The 17,874-nt window shown below is 42.0% G+C and overlaps 1 protein-coding gene across 1 annotated transcript; it reads left to right on the plus strand.

Moving 5' to 3' along the window:
- Positions 1-24: 24 nt before the first annotated feature.
- Positions 25-9,476, plus strand: LOC137487971 (uncharacterized). Its single transcript, XM_068214238.2, has 10 exons — positions 25-287; positions 1,052-1,360; positions 1,951-2,259; positions 2,621-2,896; positions 4,004-4,098; positions 4,214-4,261; positions 4,412-4,790; positions 4,942-5,112; positions 6,257-6,345; positions 7,482-9,476. The coding sequence occupies exons 1-10, from the start codon at positions 170-172 to the stop codon at positions 7,530-7,532; spliced, it is 1,845 nt and encodes a 614-aa protein (XP_068070339.2). The 5' UTR covers positions 25-169; the 3' UTR covers positions 7,533-9,476.
- Positions 9,477-17,874: the final 8,398 nt, after the last annotated feature.

The raw sequence follows: 17,874 nt of genomic DNA on the forward strand, positions 1-17,874 counted from the left end.
GCTGGAATTTAAAAAATGTCAATTGACGTTCCATCACGTTCTAAAGTTGACGTGTTGCTGAATTTGCGTCATTACTCAAGATCTGGTAGTCTGCAAATACACGAAGACTATCTCTTTGATAGATCGGTTTTTCAAAGTTCTCGTTTTTTAGACTATTTAATCTTTTAAAATGTTTACATTACTCGGAGTAATTGCTTTAGTCCTGCGAGAAAGGACCGTCAACAAAACCCGCTCAGATGGGGAAGAACTCGTGGAGAAAAACACTCCATCCACGATGACCAGTGATGGTAAATCATATGTTATAAGAACACCAAAGTCTGTATATAGGGCCCTACACTCGTTGTCGTTTAAGTGCTTTATTATTAATTTTAATATGATCTTTAATTAGCCTAGTTTTATCAATCAGTTTTATGAAGTCTGTAACATACAGTCGATTGTGTATCTACAGTTGATTTAGTATATTTCTTCAGTTATTCTCCATATTTCCGAACCAGCACGTCTGTTGGATAAACTTATTTAAAGATCAAGTTTGCCTGTAGGCCTATACAATTTTTTGTATCTCTGGGCAGTTTTCATCACAACCCATGCAGGAGATTTTAGTTTTATTTATCTCATAAACTAAACGAATGAGCAGTATCTAATTTAATCTGTAACAATCTGTATAGAGGCAATACGAAACAAGCGGCTTTGAGAATTTCAATTCTGATTTAATAAATATACCAAAGTGACTGAGAAAATCTGTAATGCATTACAGTATAATATATAATGTGTTACAAAATCAAAATAAACAAATAAACTCATCATCATTCAGTTTTTTACATTGCATAAACGCTCACTTTGTCATGCAACTGCAATTCATTGCTTTAACTAAGGTAGGAGGTAAGGTCAAAACACAAAGAGCATAACAAGCACATACATGTTGAAACCACAAAACTAAACCCCAAATAGTCACTTCATAATTTATAGTATCCATTGATATGGCTAAATAATATTTCATTTATAAAATTTGAATTAAAAAAAATTTGTAATTGCATATTTTTTCTCTTTTTAGGTCGAGAAATTGATGGCAGGACCGAACACCTGTCATCAGAGGAACCAAAGACCAGTGGCTGTCCAGTCCATGTTGATGGCCACAGTGAGGTCCTCCTTTCTCCCAGCACTGCACCAACCCTTCAAACTCCAGACCATGCTGCAGCTCAAAATATTGATGACGTCCCTACAGTCTGTGCCATGTCCGACTGTAGTGAGGATGATGTCCTTCAAGCTGCAGTACCTTTGCTAGCGGACTTGTGTGCACGTGTTCTTCAGGACACTGAGCCACAGTCATGCCAGCAGCAGGATATGGAGAAAACTATAACTGGTCAGTTTGTTAACTCACTCACCATTAAGCAATTCAATCATTAGACGGCAGTTTAATAGGGGTGTAATAATAAGTGGTTTAGTTAAATTTCAGTATGTTTTGTGAGAAAATTGGCAAAACTTAGAATGGCTTCCTTGTTTTGTCAGTTGTGAACATTAACAGTTTAAAGCATTTTAAATAAATGCCTGCCTGGTTAAAATAATAAGGGAAATGGCAACACTTTACAATAATGTTCCATTATTAATGATATTAATTTTTTTGCTAACTTGAATTAAGAATAAAAAAATATGTGTACTGCATTTGTTGTAAACAATAGAAAATTCTTACATTTCTTACCCCTTAATCAAAATAAGAGCAAGATAAACAATTAGAAAATACAGTTAGCTAAAAAGGATTGTACAAAATTAAGGAACACTCTGAATATTTATTCATTTCATTCATTTACATAAATGTGTTTGTCAATGTTTCAGTATTCAGAACACTACTGAGCATTTACATCGAGCAGTGTCACTTTTTCAGTGTTAATATTTCGTTTATCAAATGTGAATAAAAAAATCCTTAGTTATTACATACTTTTTGCTCTTTTTTAGGTCGAGAAATTGATGGCAGGACTGAATACCTGTCATCGGAGGAACCAAACACCAGTGGCTGTCCAGTCCATGTTGATGGCCACAGTGAGGTCCTCCTTTCTCCCAGCACCGCACCGACCCTTCAAACTCCAGACCATGCTGCAGCTCAAAATATTGATGACGTCCCTACAGTCTGTGCCATGTCCGACTGTAGTGAGGATGATGTCTTTCAAGCTGCAGTGCCTTTGCTAGCGGACTTGTGTGCACGTGTTCTTCAGGACACTGAGCCACAGTCATGCCAGCAGCAGGATATGGAGAAAACTATAACTGGTCAGTTTGCTAACTTCACCCTGAACATGCAGAGATTAGAATCCAGCTTAATAGGACGATAAATAGTTTAAAACTGTTCCATCCGTTAATTTTAGTTATTGTATTTATGAAATAAGAATTAAAAATACTTGCACAGCATTAATCAAACTACAACATTTACTTATGTATTATTAAAAACTCAAGGTTATGCATTTTAAAGAGATAGTCCACCAAACAAATAATATTCTGCCATCATTTATTCACCCTCGACTTGTTCCAAACCAGTACATGTTTTTTTTCTGTTGGACAGAAAAGAAGTTATATTAAAGAATGTTGAAAGCCTGTAACCATTGACATCCATTACATGTTTTTTCTTTTTTAGGTCGAGATATTAATGGCAGGACTGAACACCTGTCAGCGGAGGAACCAAACACTAGTGGCTGTCCAGTACATGTTGATGACCACAGTGAAGTCCTCCATTCTCCCAGCACTGCACCAACCCTTCAAATCTCAGACCATGCTGCAGCTCAAAGTATTGACAACGTCCCTACAGCCTGTGCTACGTCCGACTCTAGTGAGGATGATGTCCTTCAAGCTGCAGTGCCTTCGTTAGCTGACTTGTGTGAACGTGTTTTTGAGAAGAAGAAAAACTTTTTCGGTCAGTTTGCAACTTTGACACTCATTCCCTAATTCAATGAACATTCACAGTATATCTCAGTTTATAGGGTGTAACTATATATAGTTCTGTTCAATTCCATTACAGTGTGGAAGAAAAAATGGTAACACTTTACAATAAGGTTCATTAGTTAATGCATTTACTAACATAAACTAATCATTAACAACAGATGTACAGCATTTATTAATCATAATTGAACATTTACTAATGCATTATTAACATCCAAGTCCGTGCTTGTTAACATTAGTTAATGCACGATGAGTTAACATAAACTAACAATGAACTACTGTATTTTCATTAACTAACATTAACTAGCATAAACAAATACAGTAGTAAATGTATTGTTCATTATTTATTAATGTTAGTAAATGCATTAATTAACATTAACTAATGAACCTTATTGTAAAGTGTGACTGAAAAAAATTCTTATTACTAATATCAGTTATAATATATATTATCATAAAAGTTAGAGCTCTAATAATCTAAAAATAATCAAGTAAATAAAAAGTGAGAAAAAGGGAATTCTACATTAATTAATATAAACATATATTTGAACATATATATGGATTTTTCAGTCATTAAAACAAATCTGACAACTACTATTATTAAAACCTTTGCTGCATGGAAAACTAAAAAATCTGCCAAATTTTATTTGACAGAAAAAACAACAGTTATATTTTTAAGTGTAAATAAAATCCTTTTTTTCACCTTTATTTAGAAAACGCAAGAACCTAAAATTATTGTTTAAAATTCTGGGAACATTGAATATTTATTAAAGTGCTGTACTCACTCTTGTTCATTCATGCACAGAGATGTGTGGGAGCGCTGCTGAGAATTAACATCCAGCAGTGTCACTTTTTCCCTGATTTGATCTGTCTTTTTGTCCATATTTTGTACACATTGACTGAACTTAAAGTCCTGCACCAAAATGGTTAGGTGCGAATAGTTACACCCCTACAGTTTAGTAGTTTAAGCTTCAGACTGACTTAAATATACATATTGTTTAAATGTTTTTGATAACTAACATTCAGCTATAATAGTAAGTGTAGTCAATTTTTTTTTCAACAAATCTGATTTCTCTTTTAACAGTGATCAATTCACGCAAATATGAAATTGGTGAGGAGCTCGGTGAAGGTGGTTTTGGGACCGTCTATGCAGCGACTCGTTTGGATGATGGACTTCAGGTATGAATCTGAATTGCAATAATAATCTAGCCATTCATTTTGTCCTATTAGTCTTATCTCATCATTTCCTTTGTTCCTAATTCTAAAACATCCATTCTTTTGTTTTGTTGATCAGGTGGCAGTGAAACACTGTCCCATGTTCTGCACGAAGCTCATCAGCATTGTAAGAAGACTGTGCTTTTTGTTTCTTCTCAGTCTCACAATTTTACATTTCAAACACGTCATGCTAACATTAAAGGATTAGTTCACCCATAAATTAAATTATGTTATTAATTACTTACCCTCATGTCATTCCAAACTTTCTTTCTTCTAGGATGGTTTTGCTCAACCACTTCCAACAGAAATTGCTCTTCATATCCTTGTCAATCAAGGCCCAAGGGTTCCTGAAATTCTTGAGCTTCTGGACTGGCAGGTGGAACAGGGCTTCTACCTCATGGTTCTGGAACGGCCCATACCCTGTCAGCCCCTGAGCGCGTTTATAAAAAGCTATGTTGGCCCCATTAAAGAAGATGCCATTCGGTTTATCATGAAACAGGCGGTATTCGCAGCTCAAACATGCTGCCAAAGAAAAGTGTTACACCGAGATATTAAGCTGGAGAACCTCCTGATCAACCCGGACACCCTTGAGGTCAAATTGATTGACTTCGGGTGCGGAGAAATCCTCCAAGATGAGGCTTACACAGGCTATTGTGGTATGTATGAAAGCTGTGGTGATGAGTTGAGGGCTTTTCATACTTGACTATGAGTGGGTCAAGCTCTCAATCAAATGAATTCTTGCATAGTAATAATGGATATTCAATTAAAAAATGGCATGTTGATTTGAACAAAATCTCTTTCCTCCAGGCACCGAAGAGTTTTGCCCTCCTGAGTTTCAGATGACTGGCAAATACCACGGAGAACCAGCGACAGTGTGGTCTCTCGGGCTAGTCTTGTTTGTAATGCTTTTCTGGAAATTTCCAACATTACGTGAACTGAACAGGATCATGACAAAAGACATAGAAGGCCTGTCAGAAGGTGAGATCTTCATTTCAGCAAAGAACAGTTGTAATTTTTTAGTCTCAAGGCAGGTGCATGAAATATTGCTGTTGTATGAATTTGTATGCGATTTTCCCATCAGGAGAAGTGGAAATCATTGATGCTAGTATGGTCATTGCTGCATTGCATATTTTTAATAACTCATCTCTAACTGAAAAATACATAATTTATATAAAAAATAACTGATTTATTTTTGATAAATTTATTGATTTATTCTGATAAAAAAATGATTTATTTTATCTTAGCCATGATGACAGTAAATAACATTTTACTAGATATTTTTAAGACACTTCTATACAGTTTAGAGTGACATTTAAAGGCTTAACTAGGTGAATTAGTGTAACTAGGCAGGTTAGGGTAATTAGACAAGTTATTGTATAATGATAGTTTGTTCTGTAGATTATTGGGAAAAAATATCTTTAAGGGGCTAATAATTTTGTCCTTAAAATGGTGTTTAAAAATTTAAGACTGCTTTTATTCCAGCCGAAATAAAACAAATAAAACTTTCTCCAGAAGAAAAAATATTATCAGACATACTATGAAAATTTCCTTGCTCTGTTAAACATTATTTGGGAAATATAAAAAAAAAAAATCAAAGGGGGCTAATAATTATGACTTTAACTGTATATTTCACTTTATAATTCACAAATCAGGTATACTGGTTTCCCGATTTTTATCAAAAGCTAATACATGAGAGAGAGGGAGAATGAGAGAGAGATTAACTCTGAAAGCAATGTCTACCTATGTCCATGTTTTTGACACTATATATAATCTTCTGACCTTCATAATCTACAATCTTCGCACCATGTATGTCTGCCTTTAGACAGAACAACAAATTAACTTGTGGCTTAAAAAGGATGATCGTCTTGATCAGGGAAGGGCAACTTTCATCCTGGATGGCAAGACTTTTGCTCCATTACTAATCAAACAAACCTGAATCATCTAATCAATGCTTTTAAGATCACTGGAAAGCTATAGAAACGTGTGTTTGACGAGTGTTGGAGCTAAACTCTGCAGGATAGCGGCCCTCCAAGAGCAAAGTTGCACATCCCAGATCTAGATCGTTTGAGTGTCAACAAATTTCAATGTAATAATCATATGTCTCTCTTTTCTTTCTGTACAGAATGCTGCGATTTTATGCGCTGCTGTCTCAAGACAGACCCCAGAGAGCGGATTGAACTGGAACGCCTCAACCTCCATGCCTGGCTTAAGGTAAATACATGTTAATGACTTATTTTTGATTTGATTTGATTAGCTAGTAGGTAATAGGCATTAGATTTACAGGTTTATGGAAAGCTGTACAGTCAGTACTAATACACTGCACTGAGAATAAGTTGCTGTATGATAAAAGCTTCTGAAATGACATAGATATTTACATTAGATGTCGCCTATGCTATCGATGTCTATTGGAAGGAATGCATCAATAGAGCCGCTATTTTAGTACAGGGCAGCGCTCCTTTGAAATTAATATGGGACCAAGTTGCAGTGGAGGTATATAGACATATACACATATATCTATGATCGGGAGTTTTCCCAGTGGTTAGTAGGCCTTTGCAAATTTTTTCAAATTCCGGAAATTTTACATCACTTTTGTACATCAATGGGTAAGTGACCGCACGGACATTCCTGAAAAAGAACATGTTTGTGTGCATGGAAATGTATTATCCTCCCTCCCTGTTAAATTTGATCTAATCCGTGTCCTGAAACACACCCCCTTGCCTGCTTTCACTTCTTATTCTAATGGAGGGAGCTATTCTTTTGTGAATGAATCCCCCGTTATGAACGACTCGTTCACTTAGCCGAAAATAATACAAGTTTTTAGCACCGCAGCATCTTGTGGTCATATTTATTTTGCATTGTTTGCTTATTTTATTCAACAAAACTAGCATAAGCATAGAATTTAGTGTGAGTTAGTGCTACTTTGCGTTATGGTCAGTGCAGTAAGAGACTGTATTATAATCAATAATGCTACTGGTTTAGCACAAAAGTTCGTAAAATACAAAAGCGTAAAAAATTTAATCTTACCTATGAATTGTTCTGCCTTTGTGCTTTGTTTTCCTTGTTTGCTCGTTACTACACCCGTACACAGCGCTAATGCCCAGCATCTTCACATTGGCTTTAATCTTGACTAGTGCGGTTGACTTTTGTCCTTGAGAGCACTGTACAAATGTGGCGGCTGTATTGATGCACGCTCAGGGTCTGTATGCGATATCTAGTGTATATATCTTTGCTGAAATTATTTGACCTGTTCTTTAATGTCCAGTTTCTTTACTTTAGGCATGTTGCCTATATTTGTTTTTTATGCAGCTTGTGTGATGACAATAACACGATTTCTGTTTCTGTTTCAGATCAAAGAAGAGAAGATCAGCGAAACAAACTACTACATTTCATTTAAATAGTCCTGTTATGTGTGAATCAGACAATAGCCTTCGATTAAATAAACTCTCTACTGATTGACATTTTATATTAGCATCTTTGATTTATCCAGGAGGATCTCTCCTGGACTAAAAACTCCCGTAAAGCCCTCTGCATAACAGCAGATGCCACCCACCCAATGCACAGCTTCTTCAGTCTGCTGCCATCAGGAAGGAGACTGCGCAGTCTCCAGGCCAGGACCAACAGACTGAGGCCCCATTTACACTAGTGCGTTTTAGTTTTAAAACGGCGTTTTAGAATGAAAACGATCCGCGTCCACACTCGCGTTTTACCCAGCGTTTCTGAACTGCTCTCCGTCCACACCAAAACGCTGAAAACGCACATCACGTGACCACACACACTCTTTGGCAAGCGCTGCAGCCCATCTACCCAGATGAGAGCTCTACTAGTCGGACTTCTCATCAAGCATCTCCCGCTGGATCTAATCTCACTATATTTATTAAACGGGATATTTCATTCATCTTGTTGTCTTTATCTAACGACATGTTCCCTGACTTTGGGCATTGGAATATATTATTGTTCTCAGGTAACGTGTTTTGGCTGAGCGCAAAGATAAGTTAATGATTAATGTAAGCACGTACATTCTGTATATTGACTGATCGCTTGCCTTTATTTCCTATAATGTATAAACTTATTGTATGTTATACTGTTATAATGGCCATTATCGATTATTAAAACTGATATTCAGCAAAAGAGAGGGCGTGTATTTTCACTGAATTTGAAAGGAGACAGTTGTTATCGGCTCCGTTTAGTTATAAATATCCACACAGTGAAGATGACGCTCATATATGCAGCACGACGCCTCAACATTTCTGCTGTCTGTTTAATTGTTAATATTAAAATGGAAATAGGCAGTTCCTTATATCATGTTTACATTTTATTGTTGAGAAAGTGAAACAACGTAGCCAGGGTGATGTGAATGAAGTTATAAAGTACACTGTTCCCTTTAAAGATTTACCCGTGTCCTCGGTATAGTCTCTTTTCCATATCAAACTGAAAAGAAGAGACTGCAGCCTTGATCAAACTTGCGAAGTCTGAACTTACAGATGCAAGATGCAGGACTGAACTGTGTGTGTTAGGCTACTTAATAATGAGGAAAAGCCCCAATCAGAGAGGCGAATGTCTGCAGCCCCGCCTCCGTTTTCAGATGTCTCCGTTTTCCATCATCCACACTGAGACGGAGCAGCAGCGTTTCAGAATGTAAACGGCTTCTACAGCGTTTTCGAAACGCTCCGTTTTCGGCGCTCGAGAACTCCGGAGGACGGATGGCGTAACCATAGCAAAACTTATGCGTTTTCAAACTAAAACGCATTAGTGTAAACGGGGCCTGAAAGACAGCTTCATACATCAGGCTGTCAGGAAGCTGAACTCTCTCCCAGCTCTGCTCCCCGCTCCCTTCCCACGCACCTCCTCCCCTCGCACCTCTGGACTCTGACACACATACACACACACTCACACTCACACACAAACACACACACACACACACACACACACACACACACACACACACACACACACACACACACACACTCATACTCATCTCACTTTTTGCAGACACAACATACTACCTCCCAATATGACACTGTCACTTTATCACAATTATCATGTTTACAAGTTCTTTTTGCACTATACTGTTCTTTATCTGCACAACTCTGGTTTACTTTGCACTCATTTGCAATATGCCCTTAATGTCACTGTATTGTTTACAATTTTATTACCTATGTATATTTTTAGACCACATTTATGTGCAATGTATATACTGTAAATTTTCTTTTTCTTAAACTCTACTATTTTTATATATATTTTATATTAATGTTAAGCACCTTGGGTCTGAGAGTAACGCAATTTCGATTGTCTATATGTCTTGTACATGTGGCTGAATTGACAATAAAGCTGACTTTGACTTTGACTTATCTTTTGAAAGTCATCAATTCATCCACTTATGAACTTGGTGTTCTGCTGGGTAGAGGAGGCTTTGGGCTTGTTCAAGCAGCAAGCCGACTGGAAGATGGCCTTCAGGTATACATTTTCATGAAATAATATTTAGATTACTGCTTTAAATCAGAGTATCAGATAAAAATAATGAATATATATGTGATTATCATTTTTGTGCTTAATTAAACTGCTTCTTTGCATTTATATTCTTGGAGCTCGATATGCCTGTTCAGTGTTAACAACTGAAATATCAGCCTGGGGGCTGTTCCAGAAAGCCGGTTATGTGACATACCCGGGTAAGTTTGAGAGTAAGTAGGTGGATAACCTCAACTTTGGTTCCAAAATCGGAGGTAACTTCTGGGTATGTTAAGTAGCCATAGCAACTTACTCTCTGAAGATAACCTGCTCCGGAGCAGGTTATGTTCAGAGAGTAAGTTGCTATGTTTCAGAGTTTGTCGGTTTCAGAGAGTTTACTGAGCATTGCGTGCTCTTTTGATGAGAATATTTATGGATGTGGACACACAGATAAAAGTTTTTTCGTTGTGAGAGGGTTATAAGTGCATAGTTTTTTTCATAACCAAATTCATAATGTTAATGTATTTAACAAACCTTTTTGAAATCAAATGTGACAAGCCGCGGGTCTGCGCTTACAATAAAAAACATTCAGTGCAGCTCTTTGTATTCGCGTCAGGGCATTTTAGGCAACTGTACAATGTGGCAGTAGGACCACCTGTACAGTATGCCTGGCACTGAACTGTTTTTTACACTTTTGTACAGTTCCTTGGTCATACATTACTGCGTATCATTACACAGATGATTCAGAGCACGGGAATAGCGTAGTGGACAGTGCGTCGATAAAGAACAACGGAGCGAGTTCGAATCTCACTTACAGATCTTGTGTTTTTTCTCTCCTTCTGCACCCTCACATTTTTCTGTATAATATTATAAGTGGCAGCTTTGTCTTTTGTAGGAAAATATATATTTAATTTAAGATGCAGGACGTCGTTCTTATATATACATTCACGCACACAAACCTACATTTTTTAATATAATATTTTTTTCAGGGTTTCTAAATGCTATTGTGTGCATTAATTGCAGCTGATTTTAAAGCTCCATCAGTCACTAAAGGACACTGATAATATAAAATTTGTCCAAAGTATAAGTGTGCAGGTACAACTTAATTTTCTATCCTTAATCTTTTGGTGTTTCAACTATTAAACTTATTGCTGCTTCCACTTACCAGCTCATATGTGATGACCCCACCTCATCACTATGTTGAGGCTAAATGGCTGATTTTCAAGAAGTAATGATTCAAGTGTATAACACAAATATAGTAAAAAAAAAAAACTATAAAGCAAATGTTGCTTAACACAATGTTTATTTTTAATATATTTGTATTATAAAATAGAATCATTACTGGGCACTACATTGTTACTTGCTGGAGGACAAAAGATACCCTTTTCTGCCTTATACGATGACACCCTACCTGCAGCCTGACCCAGAGGAAATCTCAGTGACCCAAGCAGACAAAACAGATGGAAGAGTGCTAAAAAAATATAATTAGTCAAAAAACTATGTTTAATCAAATATTTTGGTCTGTTCATTTCTTCATTTCCTGAAATAAAATGAATGATTTTTTACACTGCTTTATACACGCACCTTTCAACGTGTAACATATTTTTCATATACATTTCTCACCTTAAGTTGATGCTCATGTGACTTTATCTTTGAAGATGGACCTTATACAGCTACTTTAGAATTTAAATATGTAGATAAAAGATTTTGTGATCCAAGAGTAATATTCAAATATGGAAAAGTGCAGAAAATTCTTACACTGCTTGTTAGTTGAGGCAGAAGGAACTTCGTCTGCATGCAAAATATAAAGAACCTAAAGCTATCTGACAACAATCACTTACAACAGTGACAGAGTGTGTGGTTTAAGTCAACATACTCAAAAAGGATGTTAAAGAGTAGTTTAATTTATCATTACAATAAAATGGAGGGTGGCATGTGTAATTTAATGAACTAATAAATTTTCTTATTATTTAATTTTTATTTTCTTATCTATTTCTTATTCTATATTTCTTTCCTTCGTTGAAGCAGATGTGTAATCTCTGTGTTTAAAACCTCCAGCTTCGCCTCTGTAAAGTGCGTTGCCCTTTTTTTCTCACCGTGACTTTCTCGTGAATTCGGCGATCTACTGAAAATGCCTTCAGGTGTGTGCCGTGCACGCGCATTAACCCGCGGTTATCTTCAGGAGGTTGATTTAACTAACTCTTGTCACCTGTTTTGGAACCAACATACTCGCGGTAAGCAGGTTTTGGGTAAATCAACCGAGAGTTTAGGGTTTAGCAGATGGTAAGTTAACCCAGCTTTCTGGAATACCCCCCTGATCTCATGAGAAAACTGAACTATTTTGCCAGTTAGTGGTAATAGGTACAAATTCCTAATTCAAATTAATTTGTATGTAATAGTAAGGTTTTTAAAAGAATGCATGGTCAACCCGGATGAGCAAATTACACCAATGAGATTGTACAAATTCATACGAATTAACCACTAAATCAAAAAGTTGCTGTGAGATAGTGTTGGAAAAATTTAAACTCTGAATGCAATGATTGTGTATAATTCCATAACACATCCTTCTTTGTTTTGCTCAACAGGTGGCAATTAAATTTGCCCACACCGAGAACGTCAAGTTCATCAACATTGTAAGTAGGCTGGGCTTTTCTACTCTCAGTGACTGTTTCACTTCAGATACTTCAGATACTTCAGAGTCGATCATTGACGAGAATGTGGCACGGGTTATCATGCGGCAGGCAACAGTGGCAGCGCAAACGTGCTGCCGACGCAAAGTGTTTCACCGCGATATTAAGATGGAGAACCTCCTGATCAACCCAGACACCCACGAAATCAAATTGATCGACTTTGGATGCGGGGAAATCCTCACCGATGCACCTTACAGATGTCTTGCTGGTATGTATGATCCCTTAAAACTGTGAAGTGTGTCTCAAACTGTAGTGAGGACCTTGAGTGGGTCAAGCTCTTACGTAGCATCATAGAAGGAAATCCACTAATCGATTAATACTAAATATTTAGGCACTATTTACTCGTCTTCGAGTGATTTTAATCTTTTATGAGTTTTTTCTGCTTTTGAACACAATAGAAGATATTTTGAGGAAAGCTGGAAACCTGTAGCCAGTTAGTCGGAAAAACAAATACAGTACTATGGAAGTCAGTGGTTACAGGTTTTCTACTTTCTTTAAAATATCTTCTATTGTGCTCACAGAAGAAACTCGGGAGGTTTGGAACTAGTCAAGAGTGAGTAAATGATGACAGTTTTAGTTTTCGGGTGAACTATTCCCAAAAACTGACAAACATCTGCTTTATCTGTTGTAAATCGAACAATTATTTGATTAAAAAATGACTAATGGTTAAAATCTTTCTCATTCAGGCACAGATCACTATGTCCCGCCTGAGTTTCAGATGACTGGCGAGTACCACGGTGAACGTTCGAGGTTACAGAAGTAACCCTTCGTTCCCCGAGGAGGGGAACGGAAGTGCTATTAAGTGGATTTGATCTTTGTGAAAATCTACGAAATGAGAGGATTCGGTTCAGAAGCCGCTTGTCTGAAAGAGTATTGAACGGGCCAATGAATGCAATGTATTGGCAGCGTAAGCTTGCACAGGTGTGCTTCATTGCCAATTATCCCAGCATATAAGCACACCTGGAGCGAGCAAACGCCATCCTTTTAAGCTGAAGAGACTTTCAAACAGCTAAGGGACAGTCATTATGGCGACGGAGTATAGCACTTCCGTTCCCCGAGGGTTACTTCTGTAACCTCGAACGTTCCCCTTCGGTTAGGGAACTTCAGTGCTATTAAGTGGATTTGATCTTTGTGAAAATCCACGAAATGGGAGAACTATGGAAAGCGCCATAATGACTGCACCTTACCAACGCCCCAGATGAGGGGATAGTCAAGCAAGCGTCACGCACCCACATCATGGGAGGCGCGGTCCTCCAACGTGTCCCTGGCCCTAATTTATCCTACTTCAACAGAAGTCTTACGGATTTAGATATATTTTTTGGGAAGTCGTGAGCATCTAGATAATTCTAGGAAATACGACAGTACGTTGGGAAGCGTGCAATCCCGATAGGGAGGACGCTGCGGAGGCCATCCGTTACCCAAGGGGGGATAGATGGCAGAATTTACATATGGACTAGCCCTAAAAAGGGGGAGTACGCATAGCAAAAGAGTGGTTAGCAGAGAGGGAAGACACGGGTCCACCCAGGGGGGGACTTAGCCATGGCGGAATAAGCATATGGAATCGCCTAGTGGGGATCACGCATAGCAGGCACCTATACCCAAAACGCGGGCTGACCAGTGGGCAGACCAACAACGTAGTGGGCCAGCAGGTGACTCCTCCGCTGAGTCAGTGCTGGGGGCCACGGAGGAATCTGCAGGGCTCACCTGACGGGGAACTTTACTGACAGATAAAAAGGCGCACGTACCTCCTTGTTAGGGAGAATGGCGCAGCAAGCGTGTTTCAACACCCCACTGAATTGTTTCCTCAATCACCAAGGGTTACCTAATACCCTTGAGGAAACCGGCTCCACTCGCAGATTGTTAAACCTTGCAAATGTGTTGGGTGTCACCCAGCCCGCAGCTCTACAGATGTCTCTTAGAGAGGCGCCGCGTGTGCGCTCGAAAGGATGCGAAGCTCCGAGTGGAGTGCGCACGCACTCTCGGGGGACGTGGCTCACCTCCGCTCTGATAAGCGAGAGAATGGCATCCACAATCCAGTGGGAAAACTTATCAGGGTACGGCACTTCCCTGCTGCCGACCGCCATAACAGACGAAGAGCTGCTCAGATGATCTAAACTCTGAGTGCGGTCCGGATAATACGCAAGACGCGAACTGAACAATAAAGAAAGGGCTGGGTCTGCCTCCTCCGAGGGCAGCGCTTGCAGGCTCACTACCTAGTATTAAAACGGAGTGGTAGGAACCTTGGGCACATATCGCGGGCGGGGTCTCAGGACGTGAGAGAAAGCCAGCCCAATTACAGGCACGAGTCACTGATCGAAAAATGCCTCCGGGTCCCCGACCCTCTAATCGATATCAACGCGACCAGCAGAGCTGTCTTCAGGGACAGAAAGATACTAAGTCGAGGATCGAAGGGATCTGACGCGGCTTGTGTAGCGAGGGCGAGATCCTAAGAGGGCATGAGAGGGGGCGGGGTGGATTAATTCGCTTAGCGCCCCTGAGGAACCAGATGATGAGGTTATGCGTTTCCACGGTGCTGCCAGCCACCGCATCATGAGAGCGGAGATGGCAGCCACGTAACCTTGAGTGTGGAGGGCGACAGCCTGCTCTCCAGCTTCTCTCGGCATAAAGAAAGCACAACGCTGATGTGGCAAATTACGGGGGTCTTCTCTGTGAGAGACGCACTATTCAGTGAATAGACTCCACTTCAGGGCATAGGCGCGCTCTGCTTTAGCCCGAGTGACGGTATTAGCCACCGCAATCGGAGGTTACCTAAGTCTTTCTCGCGTCTAAGGACCTCCAAAGATCGGCGAGGGTGCCAGATGGTGCCCTGTCCCTGAGAGAGTAGGTGCTCTCTCGAAGGGAACTGCCAGGGGAGGGCTATCGCGAGGGAGAGCTCTGACATCCAGGTTCGGTTGAGCCAGAGGGGCGCAACCAGCAACCTGTTCCTCGTCCTCCCTGACCTTGCACAGTAACTGCGCGAGCAGGCTCACTGGGGGAAACGCGTATTTGCCCATGCCCCGAGGCCAGCTGTAAGCCAGTGCATCCGTGCCGAGAGCACTCGGTCAGGGAAAGAACAACTGGCAATGAGCGATCTCGGGGGAAGCAACAGATCGATCTGGGCTTCCCTGAATCACGCCCATATCAGCTGAACAGACTCGGGGTGGAGTCTCCATTCTCCAGGACGTAAGGCTGCCGTGAGAGCGCATCGGCTGCACGGTTGAGCTTGCCTGAATATGAATGGCGTGCAGTGATTTCAGCCGCGGATGACTCCAGAGGAGCAGACGGCGGGCGAGCTGAGACATGCGGCGAGAGCGCATACCCCCCATACGGCTGATATACGCCGCCGCCGCCGTACTGTCCGTCCTGACCAGCACGTGTTGCCGCTCCAGCACCGGAAAAAAACGGTGGAGAGCGAGGAACACTGCCAACAGCTCCAGGCGATATGCCAATGCAACTGGGTACCTTTCCACAGGTCCGCAGTCGCATGCCCGCAACGCACAGCCCCCCAGCCTGTGTTGGAAGCGTCTGCTGAAACGACAACAAGACTGGACGCTTGTTCTAGAGACACCCAGGCCTGTAGGAACGAGGGGTCTCTCCAAGGGCTGAGGGCGCGGCGACACAGCGCAGTAACAGAGACTCGGTGTGTGCGCGCGTGCCATGCGCGTCTGGGGACTCGATCGTGAAGCCAGTGCTGAAGTGGTCTCATATAGAGTAATCCGAGCGGCATGAAGCGGATGCGGATGCCATATGCCCCAGGAGCCTCTGAAATAGTTTCAGTGGGACCACTATTTTACTGTCGAGCTCTCTCAGACAGTACAGCATCAGCTGAGCGCGCTCTCTGCAGAGGCGCGCTGCCATGGTGACCGAGTCCAGCTCCAGCCCGAGAGAAGAGATCCTCTGCATGGGGGTGAGTTTGCTTTTTTCTCGGTTGACCTGAAACCCCAACAGGTGGAAGTGCCGGAGCACTTTGTCTCTGTGCATAATCAATTGCTCCGAGAGAGGGCAAAAATAAGCCAGGCGTCAAGAAAATTGAGTATGCAGATGCCCGCGAGCCGAAGGGGTGCTAAGGCACCCTTCGCGGGCTTGGTGAGGACCCGCGGAGACAGAGAGAGCCCGAGGGGAAGGCATTTGTATTGCCAAGCTCGACCTTCAAACGCAAACCGCAGAAACTGACGGTGGCGAGGAAGAGTGTAGACATGGAAATAAGCGTCCATCAGGTCTAATGCTGCAGACCAACCCAGAGGACGAACGCACCGGAGGATGCACTTCTGCGTGAGCATTCTGAACGGCAGCTTGTGCAGACAGCGGTTCAAAACGCGCAGATCTAGGATTGGCCGTGACCCACCGCTCTTTTTGGGCACGATGAAGTGTGGGCTGTAAAACCTTCATCTCCATCTCGGCTGGAGGGAGCGGCTCGATTGCATCCTTTGCCAGGAGGACAGCAATCTCCTCTCGCAAGACAGGGGACAGGGGGCTGACCCTGGCGAATACACACCCATGACTTGGGGGGCCGAATCGCATAGCCGAGTCTGATTGTCCGTATGAGCCACCGCGAAGAGCTGGCCCGCGCTAACCAGGCAGGCAGAGCTCTCGCTAATGGACTCATCGCTACAATTGCTGACGTACCAGCAGTGGGGCAGCGCGGAGTGGGTGTGCTGATCCGGGAAGCGTGCGGGTCCCACGGAAAAGCTGGAGGTGAGATATTTGCTCTCACTCCGCACCCGAGCTCCAGAGGGAAGGCTTGAGGGGTGGGAGAAAGGAGATCGTCCTCCCAGCGCTCGTGAGCCACTGGCGAAACGCACTGAATCTGCAAGCTAGAAAGCATAGCGTCCCAGACTGGCAGATTTCGGGCTGTCACATCCAGGGAAGTGGAAAAGTGCTCTTTCATGATGTTTTCATGGCAGTAAAAAGTGCCGTTGGAAATGGGGCCCCGCCCTCCAGCGGGGAAAGAGCAAGTTCCCTCTTCTCCAGATGGCCTGTCCCAGGGACGCTTCTCGGTCTGTTGCCGGACTTAGCGGCGTTCTGGGCAGGGGTGCTGCCTGCTTCCGAGGTGCCCGACGCGCTCGCTTCGCCAGAGGCGTGTGCGGGGGCGGAGCAGCTCTCGAAGGCGGGCGCCTTCGGCGAGGAGCAGGTATGAATGGCACGGCGGGCGGAGCGGGCTATGGACCGCCGATAAGACATCACCCATCAACTGCTCTCTCACCTTGAATTCATAGGTGATTTCACAGACGGTGTCGCCGAACATGGCTTGGGATATGGGGAAAGTCAGGAAAGCGGACTTTGTCGACTTCGCGCATATCAGCCAGGAGTGGCGCTCCTGGATCACTAATGTGGACATTGTCCTCCCCAACGCACACGCAGCGGACTCAGTAGTCCGAAGAGCTAAGTCGGCGGCGGTGCGAAGCTCGTAAGCCTGGGTTGGACCCACCCTCGTGCAGCTCGGCCAGCGCCTGCGCTTGGTAGCGCTGGTAGGTGGCTATCGCATGCAAGGCGGAAGCAGCCTGGAATCACTGGTCACAGCAGGAGGAACCCTCATCGACTCGATCAGAAAGTCTCTGAAGCGAAAAGGATGGCGTTTGCTCGCTCCAGGTGTGCTTATATGCTG

Source organism: Danio rerio, chromosome 2 (assembly GCF_049306965.1).
Source record: "Danio rerio strain Tuebingen ecotype United States chromosome 2, GRCz12tu, whole genome shotgun sequence".
NCBI lineage: Eukaryota > Metazoa > Chordata > Actinopteri > Cypriniformes > Danionidae > Danio > Danio rerio.